Here is a 13,014-nt window from a genome sequence, read left to right on the forward strand (position 1 = left end):
GCTGTATTCATTAATGACCCTTGAAATGCTGGATGTGGATCATGAGGGTGTATCCATCAAAAAACAAACGCAGCTCATGCATGCACACACGCACAGCCATGACAATCACCCCCCCCCCCCTCTCCGCCTGAAGCTCCCAACACGCACTTGATCGTGAGATCATGAAGCCATCAAGGCTGAGAGGAAAGCACACAGCACAGAAGAGTTTTGCCAGATGAGAGGTGAGAATTTCTGTGCTGATATAAGGCAGATGTTTAGACCGATATCCACATAATCTATCTGAATCTAGCCTTTTTCAAAAGTGAGACAACTGCAGCGCCAGGAACGTTTACACTGACTTGCTTTGGCAGTTAGTTTGCTTGAGGGATGATGTCTTAATGCAAATGATCTGTTTGGACTGATATCTGTCTGGTATCTCTTTATGGCAAACATAGCGATGCAATATTAAATCAAAATCTAGGTAATGGCACGATAATATGGTTTTGTATGTTCAGTGCATAATCATTCAAAGCTGTGTTATATTGCACACTTTTACTCTTTGTTGCTTTATTATCTGCATTACATACATAGCACATTTAGAGTTTAGATTTTGGCAAAATGGAAATAATTTAGTTTGCAGTTTGCGCTGACTTAAAGCTAAAGTACATTTTGGACTTTCTCTGAAAAATGTAGACTAAAAACTGGATTTTTGAGTCATGAATATTTTGTAGTTTTCTTCACTGCTTACATAAAAAAAAGTTTATAAAAATTATGCTTAATTGATCAGGACTCAGATTGAATACCTTAACACTTAATCCCACTTTTTTTCTGTTTTTATGCCATCATTCCTGTGGCTGTTTTTCTGTTGACTTTACCATTATGTACCCCATTGTAAAGAGACCGTGGGGTGGGGTGGAAGGGATTGGTAGGTGGGTAGTTAATTTCATCTATGTTTTCATGTTCTCATTCTGGCATGTTTATTGTAAAAAAAAATTAAATACAATAAATAAATAAAAAACATTATGCTAAATTATTATGAGCCATAATCGTATCTCACAACTTGGATCTTCTATTTCCCTATGTGACTTTATTTCTTGTTTTAAACTGTATCTTTCACAGTTTTACCATTTTAATCTTTATTTCACACCATTGCGTGATTAAAGTGAGAATTTTTGTTTTCAAATATTTTAGGCACATTTTGAATAAATGCTGCAAAATGCTGGCAATGACCTTTGAAAAAAAAACATATTGATTAACGTCAATCCAAACATCCCAGTTGACAGGTGGATGCTTCACATTTCCGTGAAGATACTATCCAGGTGCAATGATTCATTTGCAAGATCCTACGTGAACTGATATTCCCTGACTTGTGCGATGCCATTCATGCAAGCCGTACCACACACACAATATTCTTGTTACTGCAAGAACAACATGAAGTGGGAAGACGGAATGTGGGACACGTCCTTTGATCTGTCAGGACAGGAAAAGGGAAACTCGATCTCTCCCCATTAATACATTCCTCTGGCTCAAGCGACACACACAACTATACATGCACGGTCACGAGCATTCAGATCGATAAAACTGAAGAGAATCAGATTCATTTCTTACCTGCTCTGAGCCTCAACCGGCCCACGGGAGCCATTCGGACTGGGACTGTTGGAGTAAACGTGAGACACAACGGGATGAGACTTCAGCAATGCGACTATGTCTTTCATGTCTGTAGTAGTTTCTAGGTTGAATGGTGTCTGGTTCTTTCTGATGAAGTTGAGAGTGACTCACTTTAAGACGAGGTGCAGGTTAGCGGAGAGACGCGGGTCCGTGAATTGTGTGGTTCGGTTGTTGTGGTCCACAAAGTACACCCGTCCTGTGGCGGTGTTCCTTATCTCCCAGCCTGGAGGCAGCGGACCCAACTCCTCACAATTCACATTACTGAGATCCCTGCAGAGAGAAAGATGGAGAACCGTTTGTCAGTTCTAGCAGTGGTTTTGTCCTTGGAGAGATTCGAAATTGTTATGATATATGTAGAGAACCAGTTCACAATTGGACATTACGGTATAAATGCACATAGTGCAAGATAATATCTGGAGTATAATTCAAGACAAAAGCCGCTAAACGATATTGTGCGAATGCTCTCCGCACATAGCATACGTTCATCAAATACTTTGGCTTCAAATCCGCTAAATCCCAGCCTCTGCCCATTTAGAAATACCAGTTCGTGGCAGAAACCGCTAAACGCCAAGTTCATAGAACCAATCAGAAGTCGCGAATCGAATCATATGATTGCAAAATGAATGACAGCAAGCGTGTGAGCCAGCTTTCAATTGTTGTTTTATCCTGTTTAAAGAGGTTAACTAAATATGTTTAGAAGTTTATACAAGAAATGCACGTTTTATGACAATGGATTGTTTAGATTTGACTAATATCAGTTTAATGTTTACTGACTTCATGGACTTCTTAATGCACAACTTATTTAACAGTACACTTTTTAAAGTTATTCATTTATTATTTACTTTTGATACGTCATTTGATATGTATTTTTTATATTTAATATCTAGGTCAATATTTAGTATATAGGTCATTATATTTTAAATGTATATTATATATTTTTTTATTTCATTCTGAGCGTACTGTACATGTTGTAGTTATTGCATAAAGTCTTCTATTTGTCTTCTGTTTTTTGTTGTTATCCATTTAGTGTCATTACCGTGGGTCACATTCGAACCCTGTGAGCACTTGGGCCTGAATACGATACAGATGTGGCAGTAGTGATTAGTAGTGCAACTGTTTACTATGTCTTGAATTGATTAAAGTGATATTTTAGAAATTAAGGCATTTCAATAACTGACTAATAACCTTTTCATTGCCATTAAAGAGAAATTACTGAACCTAAACATGATGGGAGCCTGAAAAAAAAATGCTAATTTAAAAGAAAAAATACTTTTTGCGTCTTAACTCTACATATCTACTTCTTTAGCTAGACTAGAGGATTCCACAAAATGGAACCTTTTATGTTCCATGTGTTGATTTTATTACAAATATTTTCATAATTTCAACTTGTCTAGGAAACATTTGACCATTTATTTTATTTATTTATTTATACTTTTATTTATACTTGTAATTATAAATGTGCAGCCCTGCAAAAATGCTCAGTGTCAACCCACCCATAGCCACTTTTAATTTGTTCAGTCATGTTCCGCTCTCAGATAAATGACTAAACGGTCCCCTCATAAAGCTCCAAGTTTCTCCAAGTTCATGTCTTCCGTTAAAAGCATTGAGCTTCGAGGCATTTTGAAGAATAATGTTCGTGCACAGTAATATCTCATTGGTCAAAAATCACACTCTACAACATAGCTGTATTATTTAACAGTGATGTTTTGCATGTTACAAAGACTGGTTAGAGGCGCAGGTTTCCAACCAAATTCAGTATAAAATATTTGCTAGTTAAATAATTGTAATAATATTAAACATGTATAAGACACAAAGGATAAGGAGGTACCTGGGCACTCTGGGGTCATGCCATGTGCTGACGCCCGTCTGCGTGTGCAGGAAGTAGACCTGGCCCTGCTGCGTTGTCCGTTGCTCTGTGAACAAACACCAGGGGGCACCATCCGTCATTTACAATGTGAAAAAAACGACAAGAGGGTTGAATACTATCATTGTTTTGTGTTCATGTGTGTACAAGTGATACTTTCATTCTTTCACTTTCAATTTGATTTACCGTATGCTTATCTGGTCCATGACTGTAAACTATGTTCGTTTCACACAAACGAATGAACTTTAAGGGAAAATAATGGCTAAATATAAACAAGCAGATTCATTTTTAATCACCATAACATAATATATTGCTTGCAAAATCATAAAGATCGCATTAACCTTACAAATAATGCTCATTTCTCCTAAATTAAACTCACATGCTGGCGTTAAAGGAGGACATCATGAATCATTTGAATTTTTTTAATGAGAGGAGATAAAAGTTTAATGCTCGATCAGAAAAATCAACTTCTTAAAGTAGGGCTGAGCAATATGGCCAAAAATATTGCCCCATTATATTTTTTCCCAAATCATTCAATATTGATATATATCATTAATTTCATACCATTAATGGAGAAGGAAATGCATTCCATGTGTTTGTTAGACCTAGAGAATGTAAACAAAACCTGCCATAGAATAAGCTACCTTTATAATCCCATTTTTTTTTCTTTTTTTTTTTTTCTATTTGATGTTTTTCTGGATTCTGCGTTTTGGGATTTAATATAAATTTATTATCAAAAATATTATTATTATCAAAAATCTTGTATAATGAAATAAATTATTGAAATGGGAATTATTTAAAAAATCTTTTAAAAACAGAATTATTTTGCATCAAAACATTGCGTTTTAAATAAACATCTTGGTTGTATGATATTTCTTAAAATAATAACAATAATACAATAATTATTCTTATTATTCTATATACAACACCATACAATAGTAATATAGCTCTTTTCAAGTTAAACCCAACTTATCGAGAAGACTTTTGAGTTGGCAAAATATAGGAAATGACTTGAAAGTTTATTAGTGATTAAAAAGTCTTTAAATGATAGTTAAAGTCCCTGTTCCTTGTACTTGACCTGTATCCCATGTCTACAGACCCACATTTAGCTACTTGAGCAGAGGAGAGCACACAGAGCTCTCTTTAACCTGTGTCTATAACCTCTGCCCTCTGTACCTCTCCACGGACTTCACACACGCACACAGACATAGAGGGATTTCCAGGTCACCCGTCTGACCCTGCAGCTGGTGCTGACGGCACGTCTGACATTTTTCAGACAAGTTCCCTTTCTACAGCTCAAGAGACGTTTTAATTACTCCTGCTGCAGCACAAGTTTCCATCGCGCGTGTGTGTGTGTGTGAAATGTATGCTGCAGGGTGTATTTTTGACCTTTGCAAGCTGGCCAGTATTAACGTAAGGACTGATGTGTGCGTACCGTATCCCTCAGGCAGGTCGGGCGGTGTGTGTAGGTGAGTTCTGCTCATGTAGTTTCTGTGTCTCTGAGAGCGAACCCTCCGCTCCTGCACCCGGGGGTCATCCGCAGGTACGCCCGCTGCCCCGTTGGGCGTCATGATGGGCGTGTTCTCATCCACCAGGCAGCTGAGTGGCCGGCCGGGACTCGAGTACTCGGACGCAGGCCTGTGTGTGGGAAAGAAGAAATGAGAAAGTATGAGACAACAGACTGCATTAAAATTGTTCAAATTCACATCTACTTAGAATGCCGAGTCGCTTTGAATGAAAGCTACATGTGTGAAAGTACAATGTAACTGTGAAGTTTAGAAGAACAGAAGATTACAGAGCATTTTTGTGATGACTTATGCAAAACATCATAACAAATATAATAAAGACGAAACATCTTAATTTTTTGAAAACACCTAGTTTTCTCAAACTGAGTTTCTTCGGAAAGTACAAAGTGAAATAAAGTCTCGGCATCATTTCCCATGGTCCTTTCCATCTTGTTTGGACTTTCTCAGCTTGAAACAAAAAACAAAACAAAAAACCAGTCAAACCAGCATAAGTTGGTTTGCTGTTCTTAACTGGTTAAAAATGACCACCAAACCTGGCTGAGTTGGTGATTTATTTGGGTGGCCAGCTTGTCTACCAGCATGACAAGCTAAAAAACATCCAAATTCCCTTTAAAACCATCCATTCTAACTTACTGGTCCAAACTAAGACTAGTAAGCCATTTTAGGCTGGTCTAAGACTGGACAATCCTGTCCTATCCAACAAAACCACCTCAAACCCAATGACCTGTACAGAAAATTGGGCAAGCCAAAATCCCTTGCTCATACAAGACTTTATTTGAGTCTGCAAAGCATTTGCATCTCTAACAAAACTAGAAAAAGTGTCATGAAAGACGTGGCTCTTCTGGGGTACAATCGGGCATTAGTTTTGGAAACCCAAGCACACAATAGTGTGCCCTTTGGTATGAAATTCAAATCGCCATGGTCCAAAATGTACAGATGCTTTGAATACTAAATGAATAATGAAGACACTGGCAAGCAGAACGGCGTACTGCGATGAGCTGAGGGACTTGATCAAGTCGCAGACCTGCAACCTCTCCAAACAAGGAAGTGAAATTTCTGTCCTTCTCCAGCTGTCGACGGTAAGTGTTGTTATTGTAGAGTGGGAACATCTAAGTGCAACAGCAGCTCAACCGTGAAGAGGCTGGCAACACGAGCTCACCGAACGAGGACGAAGTGCTGAATCATGTAGCGCATAAACACAGCCTGTGCTCGGTTTCAATATTCCCTCTGTTCCACTCGGTCTCAACACTTCAGAGGTTCAAAACTGCCTTTGGAAGCAACGTCAGTGCGAAAATGATGTTTCGAGAGCTCCCGTGGCTGTGAATTGTAATGCGTGCTGCACACTAGGACCAGTCGGCCAATGTCGACACATAACCTCACTAATGTGCTTGTGGCTGAATTGAACCAAATCCCTACAGGCTGCCGTAACGTTTTGAGGAAAGACTAGAAAAACAACGGCTGTAGAGTAGAGAGAAAAAAAGAGTACATGGGTGTTTTTCAACTATATAGGTACTTACGGCCCTGTTTTTGGTATAAACCTTCTATTATTTGAGGTATATTCATTGTTGTTGTAAATGTACACTGTCCTTGCTGACCTGGGCTGCGTTTCCCAAAATAAGCATAAGCCTAAGTAGATTGTAGAGACCAAAATTTTTGGAAACGCAGACCAGAAAAGCTTTTTTTCTAGATCTTCGTCTTGGAATGTTGCCTGGAATGTTTCTTGGTCTTTATGGTTGAGTGTTTCCTTAAAAATTCATGAAGTGGGGATGCTCCCTGACATGGCTTTATATATCTTTCAGCTGTAGTCTGGATACATTTGGGTCAGTGTCTGAGATGGCAAAGGAGACAGATGTGGCCGACGCAATATTTTCCTTTTGTGTGGCACATGCGTACACACACACACACACACACACACACACACACACACACACACACACACACACACACACACACACACACACACACACACACACACACACACACACACACACACACACACACACACACACACACACACACACACACACACACACACACACACACACACACACACACACAATGACCATTCTCCTCAAACCCAAAACCCTGGACATTCATTTGGGCAAGCCAAAAAAAAGCCTTGATCCTACAAGTCTTTAGTTCAGTCTGCAAACCATTCACATCTCTAAAAAACTAGAATGTATATATTTTTTAAACAAATGAATATAATATTAATTATAATAAATAAATAAAAACATAATAAAATATAAAAAACAGATAAATGAAAATAAAATAAAAATAAAAGATAAAATAAAAAATAAAGTGAATAAAATAAAATAAAAATACATAAAATAATACTTAAAATTAAAGTAAAAATAAAAATGTTACAAAACAAAATAAAAACAATAATTTAAAAAATATATTAAAACACAATTAGTACAATTACATTAAAATAAAATAAATACAAATATTTAAAAAAATTAAATAAAAGTAAACTGGGACTACAACAAAGTAAACCTGCCCCCACCTGGTAGGTCTCTCCCATTGGGTGCTGCGTGTGATATGATTGAGATACTGGATCCGGCCAGATGCAGTTCTCCTCTCCTCCCAGCTGCAGACAGAACACAAAGAGACATTCATACAGATGAACAAACAGACAGAGAGACAGACACACACACACACACACATGGCGCAAGAACAAACACAGGGGTCGGATAAAAACAGTGGCTGTTCAGTATCCTCTAAACATAAAACATTGTTTTATATATAAGCGCTCATTTAGGAGTTTCTAAAGAGTTATTTCACGTACCCATCAGGCAGGTCATTGTCAAACAGACGACTGCAGTCGACGACTGGCCCTCCTGTGCCTATCCTGTCCCTGGACTGAAGACTAACTGTTGACACAAACACAAAAACAGGCTGTTAGATGGGTCCCATCTGTGAAAGGTGTGTGTGTCATGGATTGACTGAGACATGTGACAGCCATGTCAAGATGAGTGTATTGAGATATTTTGCCATTTTGGGGTGTTGAGGCATAGTTGTTACAAGTCTGAACTGGCAACCAAGAGGTTGTAGCTTTGATCCCCACAAATGAAAATCACTATAGTTACCTTGAGCACTTTTTTTTTCAATTCAATTCACATTTATTTGTATAGCGCTTTTCACAATACACATAGTTTTAAAGCAGCTTTACAGAAAATGCATGAATGCATGCATGAGCTTTACAGAAACTGCACAATTGTTCCTGCAATAAGAGTACTGCAAGTTCCTTCGCACAAAAACATCAGTTAAACTAGACGATAACGAGTAAAATAATCAGGGATAAACGTTAATTAAATATATTAGATCTTGGCATAGCAAACAAGTATATGGTTTTAGTTATAAAATAATACAAATAATACATAAAAAATGTCTTGCTTCCAATAACACCTAGTAATTCATTGTCATTTGAATATATATATATATATATATATATATATATATATATATTAAGAATGTATCCTAATAAATAAAAAACTATAATATTGGAAAATACGATATAGATCATGTTTTTAAAATTTGTCATACGTTCAAAAAATTTATAAAAAAATGTTGGGCAGACACCGAAAAGCGACATTAAAGCGATATAAATATTATAAATTATAAAATATATAAATATAATTATAAACAAAAAACATATAACTAACCCATATTGTGGGATAAAGCATTTTTTTAATGAATTATCCATTACAAATAATAAATAAAAATATAGCTGCAAGCAGCAATCACCGGGGCCAAGCGCAAGCAAGACGACAAGACATGCCAAAGTGGCTGGGAGTGTGAGACCCACTGCAGCAAGGAGCAATTAAAGACATTTGAAGATGAATTTTGGCAAAATGGTTGAAAAATCACATACAATAACTAAAAATATGATTATCACTTTCGACCAATAGGTGGCGCAGTTACGAAACTGATGTGATGTGGTCAGAGTGAAGTGACAATGACACATACAAAGTTTGGTGTCAATATGTCAAGGCATTGCAGATATAAAGCCTGAATAGTCATTTTGGCATCATGCCTCAACTTTGCCACTGCGGTATACGAAAACGGTTTTGTCTATCGACACGAAATCCATAACTTTTACTCGGCACGGTCTGGAGATGACACGATCCGATTTTGGTGAAAATCGGACGTTCGGTCTAGGAGGAGTTTGAAAAAGTAGGTTTTAAAAGAAAATAAAGATGGCGGACAGGAAGTTTGGCTGACTATGGCAAAATTGGTATCTATGTTTTCAGCATAACCCAAGGAATCTATTGAGATGAGTGTCATTACTATAGGCAAATTTATTCAAAAGTTATTAGAATTTTTGGAAATTTCATTATAACTTTTGACCAAAAGGTGGCGCTGTCTCATAATCTTTTGAGTACCTTTAGGGCATTGTACTGATGACCCATACTGAGTTTCGTAACGATACGTTCATGCGTTCATAAAATACAGCATTTTAGCACATAATTCAAAATGGCCGACAGCCAAAATGGCCGATATGGGAAAATTGGATATCAGTCGACTCAGCACGATGCCCTGAATCTAACGAGACCACTTTTGTGATTTTTGGACAAACCGTTCAGAAGTTATAAGCAAAAACATAAATTCTTCATATCTCCGGACCAGTAGGTGGCGCTGTGCCGAAACGCAGCATGTAGCCTCAGGTCATGCTTGTGATGACATGCACCAAATTTGGTCTGAATCCGATAAAGCGTTGTGGAGATACGGCCTTACGTCTGTTTTTGCAAGCGCTACGTAAAATTTATTTGCGCGGTATTCGAGAACGGTAATTCGAATCAACTTGAATTCTATAACTTTTGGTCGTCAAGGTCTGGAGATGATCTGGTTCATTTTTCGTGAAATTCGGAGCAACGGCCTAGGAGGAGTTCGAAAATGTAGGTTTTTCGGAAAATGGCGGGAAAACTATTATGACGGAAAATGACGTCATATTGTGCAGTCGAATCGTTATGAGCTCAGGAATCAGAGGAAAAAAGAATTTTGTTTCTAGCCCTTGTGGTTCAAAAGTTATTAGCATAAACATGAGTGAAACTTTGGACAGCTGGTGGCGCTAGAGGGAATGAGTTGGAGACTCCAAATTTGCTATGGTGATAGTTCAGGCTGTCTTCTATCACTGTGCCAATTTTCATAAGTTTCCCGCAAACGGTTCTATAGGCTGCCATAGACGCCCAGTCGGAAAAAGAAAAAAAAGAAGAAGAATAAGAACCGGAACAGATACAATAGGTGCCCGCACCTTCAGTGCTTGGCCCCTAAAAATGCAATATTGTCACAGATAAAGATTGTTTTTCGAAATTCATCAAAAAAAGTAATTCTAAAAAATGGATCCAAAATATTTATACTGGCACATACAAATAAAGATAATGCATTTAAAAAAATAATCAATTGGTATAACGAATATAGCTGACATATTTTTATAAAAATGGTGTGGGGAGATATATATTTAGGGTAAGGGGTTTTGTTCAAAGTGTTTAGAATCAAGCTTGCCTTGGCTTAGGGTAACTTAGAGTTAATAACTACTTGCTTTCATTAATGATCAACCGGCAACTGTGACTCATCATAACACACGCGACGCAAAAAAAATGTATGTGACATGAAGAAACAAATGGAATATAAGAGTGTTGTTTGAAATTCTCAGGCATGGGAAAGCATTCATCTTCTAATGAATGGCTGCTTGTAAAACCTGTGGTGTGGCCATGGGACGTGCAACCCAGTGTGCAAATACATCACCACGCCACAAAACTCTTTATTGATGAAGGAACAATGCGGCTCTTCGAGCGCATGAAAGAAAATCGCAGTGGAATATCAAAGAGAAACCGATAAATCAGGCAGAATGAGGGCTGTGTTTTTCCTCCTATGCTCCCAACCGAGGGACGTTTTTAGGGCGTTGAAGGTAAATGTGTGGGTTTAACCATCATTAATGGAAAACTTTGAAGCTCTAGCGTTGGTGTGACTCATGAGACAAATGGCAGATGTAGCAAAGAGATGAAAATAGAGGAGCTCTCCAAATCCCTGACAGGTCCTTCTCGTGAACGAGCAAAGCTTGTGACTCACCTACTATCTGTCCCCTCACGGTATCGCTGTCATTGGGCCCCAATTTGTTTAGGTCCAAACGCTGATCTGTAAATGAAGGAAAGAGGAAAAATTAGTGTCAGGATAAAGAAAACGTTCATGTGAGAAACCGAAGACCCATTCGGTGAGACATCTGAGACGCCTAAAACGCTCCATATTTCATGTGTGAGGTCACATATACTGCAGCGCTCTGTATAAGTGTGTGTGTGTGTGTATACACACAGAGGCTGCTTTATTCCTCTCAGACTGTAGATGTGCCGATAGGAGTGAGGCGCTTCCAGAAACACGCTGGGGCTCTCTGTCATTGCCGGAAAGAGGGAGACAGGAATAACAAGTAGCCTGCAGACATTAGAGAGGCCACTATCTGTTCTCACTCTCACATAGACACACATACACACACACACACACACACAGTCAGATCAGGATGCACACTCACATCTAGACTAAACAGGGCTGGATGAGTGTTCACCCATCCCAAAACACTCATCTCACATTTAAACCCCTTCATATGGTCAAGCACCTGCGAAAAATGTACTTTTACTAAAGACTAGGGATCATGCACTGATATAGATACAATCACAGTAACTAAAATAAAAGCGAATTAGCTGACCAGTAAAATAAATTAAAATAATTAGCTGACCAGACTAGTTACAATACATTTTAAAATGTCAGTTTGTAAGTACATTTTTAGTAGAGGTCGACCGATTCATCGGTTTTGCCGATTAATCGGCACCGATAGTTGACTGGTGGAACTATCGTTATCGGCAAAAATATATACCGATAGTTTTCCCTGGTTGCGTCCATTGCTGGAGCGGCTGAGAAGCGCGCGCTGTCATTCATTACACAGTGTAAGAGCTGAGAAGGGTCTGCTGGCACGATGCAGTACAAGAGCGGCCTCTAGAGGTGTAATAAAAACTCGTGCCTCGTGTTGTTTATTTCGACACGTGATTCTGCGTGCTGTACTGAGAGCACATGCTGCGTGGAGAGCGCTCAGATGCGCGTTTAAAGCACCGACAGCTCAAATGTATGTATACAGTACATTTTGTCATATCATTATAAAGTGATTAATTTGTTGACTAAATGCTGCATTAGTAGAGAAAGAACAGCACAACAGTATGTTTGCTTGCCTTCGAGGCTGAGAGGACGCTAACATTAGTAGTACCTCAAGCGGTTAAAACACTGACAAACATAAACGTAAGTCCGACCCGAATGTTTTATGTCACAATTGTTACCTCTGTTTGCATTAGTTCATATCCAGCTGGTCACTTTTTGCATTAAATATGCAGAGAAGTTGCATATTTAAAGCTAGAGACGTAAGCAAACTGATATGTTCACAGTTGACAGAAACATAAACGAATCAGAAAAGCATTTGATTTCGGTTATTTATTTTTTTCATCTTCACTTTAATACAAATTTTGTTACTTTTTTATTAATTAAGTTGGCTTGAAAAGAACAGTTAAATAGTTACATTTTGAATGTAACTGGTTTTATTTGTTATTTAGAGTATTACTTTTTGTTTCAGTTTGAATGAATGTCTTTTATTGACTTAAATATTTATTCACATTTATATATTTATTTCATTTAGCATGTTTTCATGGTTCAATACAGTTTTTTTTTTTATAATAAAGTTCAGCACTGTTTTACTTGGAGTGTTATGTTTGTTTTTATCCAGTATCAATTTTAAAAACTATCGGTTCATTAATCGGTTATCGGCAAGTATGGCCCAACCTAGCTATCGTTATCGGTAAAATCCACTATCGGTCGACCTCTAATTTTTAGTATTAAAAAAGAATGCAGTTGTTATCAATACATCATGTACATTTATTGTAATAAATCATTTATCAGATACCAATATAGCGGTCACTGGTACATTTTCACAATTTCATC

At 37.8% G+C, this 13,014-nt stretch overlaps 1 protein-coding gene across 2 annotated transcripts in view; it reads right to left on the reverse strand.

The window, feature by feature from the left end:
* smurf2 (SMAD specific E3 ubiquitin protein ligase 2) overlaps nucleotides 1-13,014 on the reverse strand; it is a 57,631-nt gene that overhangs the window by 12,413 nt on the left and 32,204 nt on the right. For both annotated transcript variants that reach the window (XM_079623362.1, XM_079623361.1), the window contains exons 5-11: nucleotides 11,110-11,175; nucleotides 7,826-7,910; nucleotides 7,544-7,627; nucleotides 4,947-5,149; nucleotides 3,476-3,560; nucleotides 1,759-1,917; nucleotides 1,588-1,632 (exon numbers count right to left, since the gene is read on the reverse strand). In XM_079623362.1, coding sequence (XP_079479488.1) covers nucleotides 1,588-1,632; nucleotides 1,759-1,917; nucleotides 3,476-3,560; nucleotides 4,947-5,149; nucleotides 7,544-7,627; nucleotides 7,826-7,910; nucleotides 11,110-11,175 — 727 coding nt within the window. The remainder of the gene's footprint in view (nucleotides 1-1,587; nucleotides 1,633-1,758; nucleotides 1,918-3,475; nucleotides 3,561-4,946; nucleotides 5,150-7,543; nucleotides 7,628-7,825; nucleotides 7,911-11,109; nucleotides 11,176-13,014) is intronic.

This window comes from Phoxinus phoxinus (genome assembly GCF_949152265.1).
Source record: "Phoxinus phoxinus genome assembly, chromosome: 1".
Lineage (NCBI taxonomy): Eukaryota > Metazoa > Chordata > Actinopteri > Cypriniformes > Leuciscidae > Phoxinus > Phoxinus phoxinus.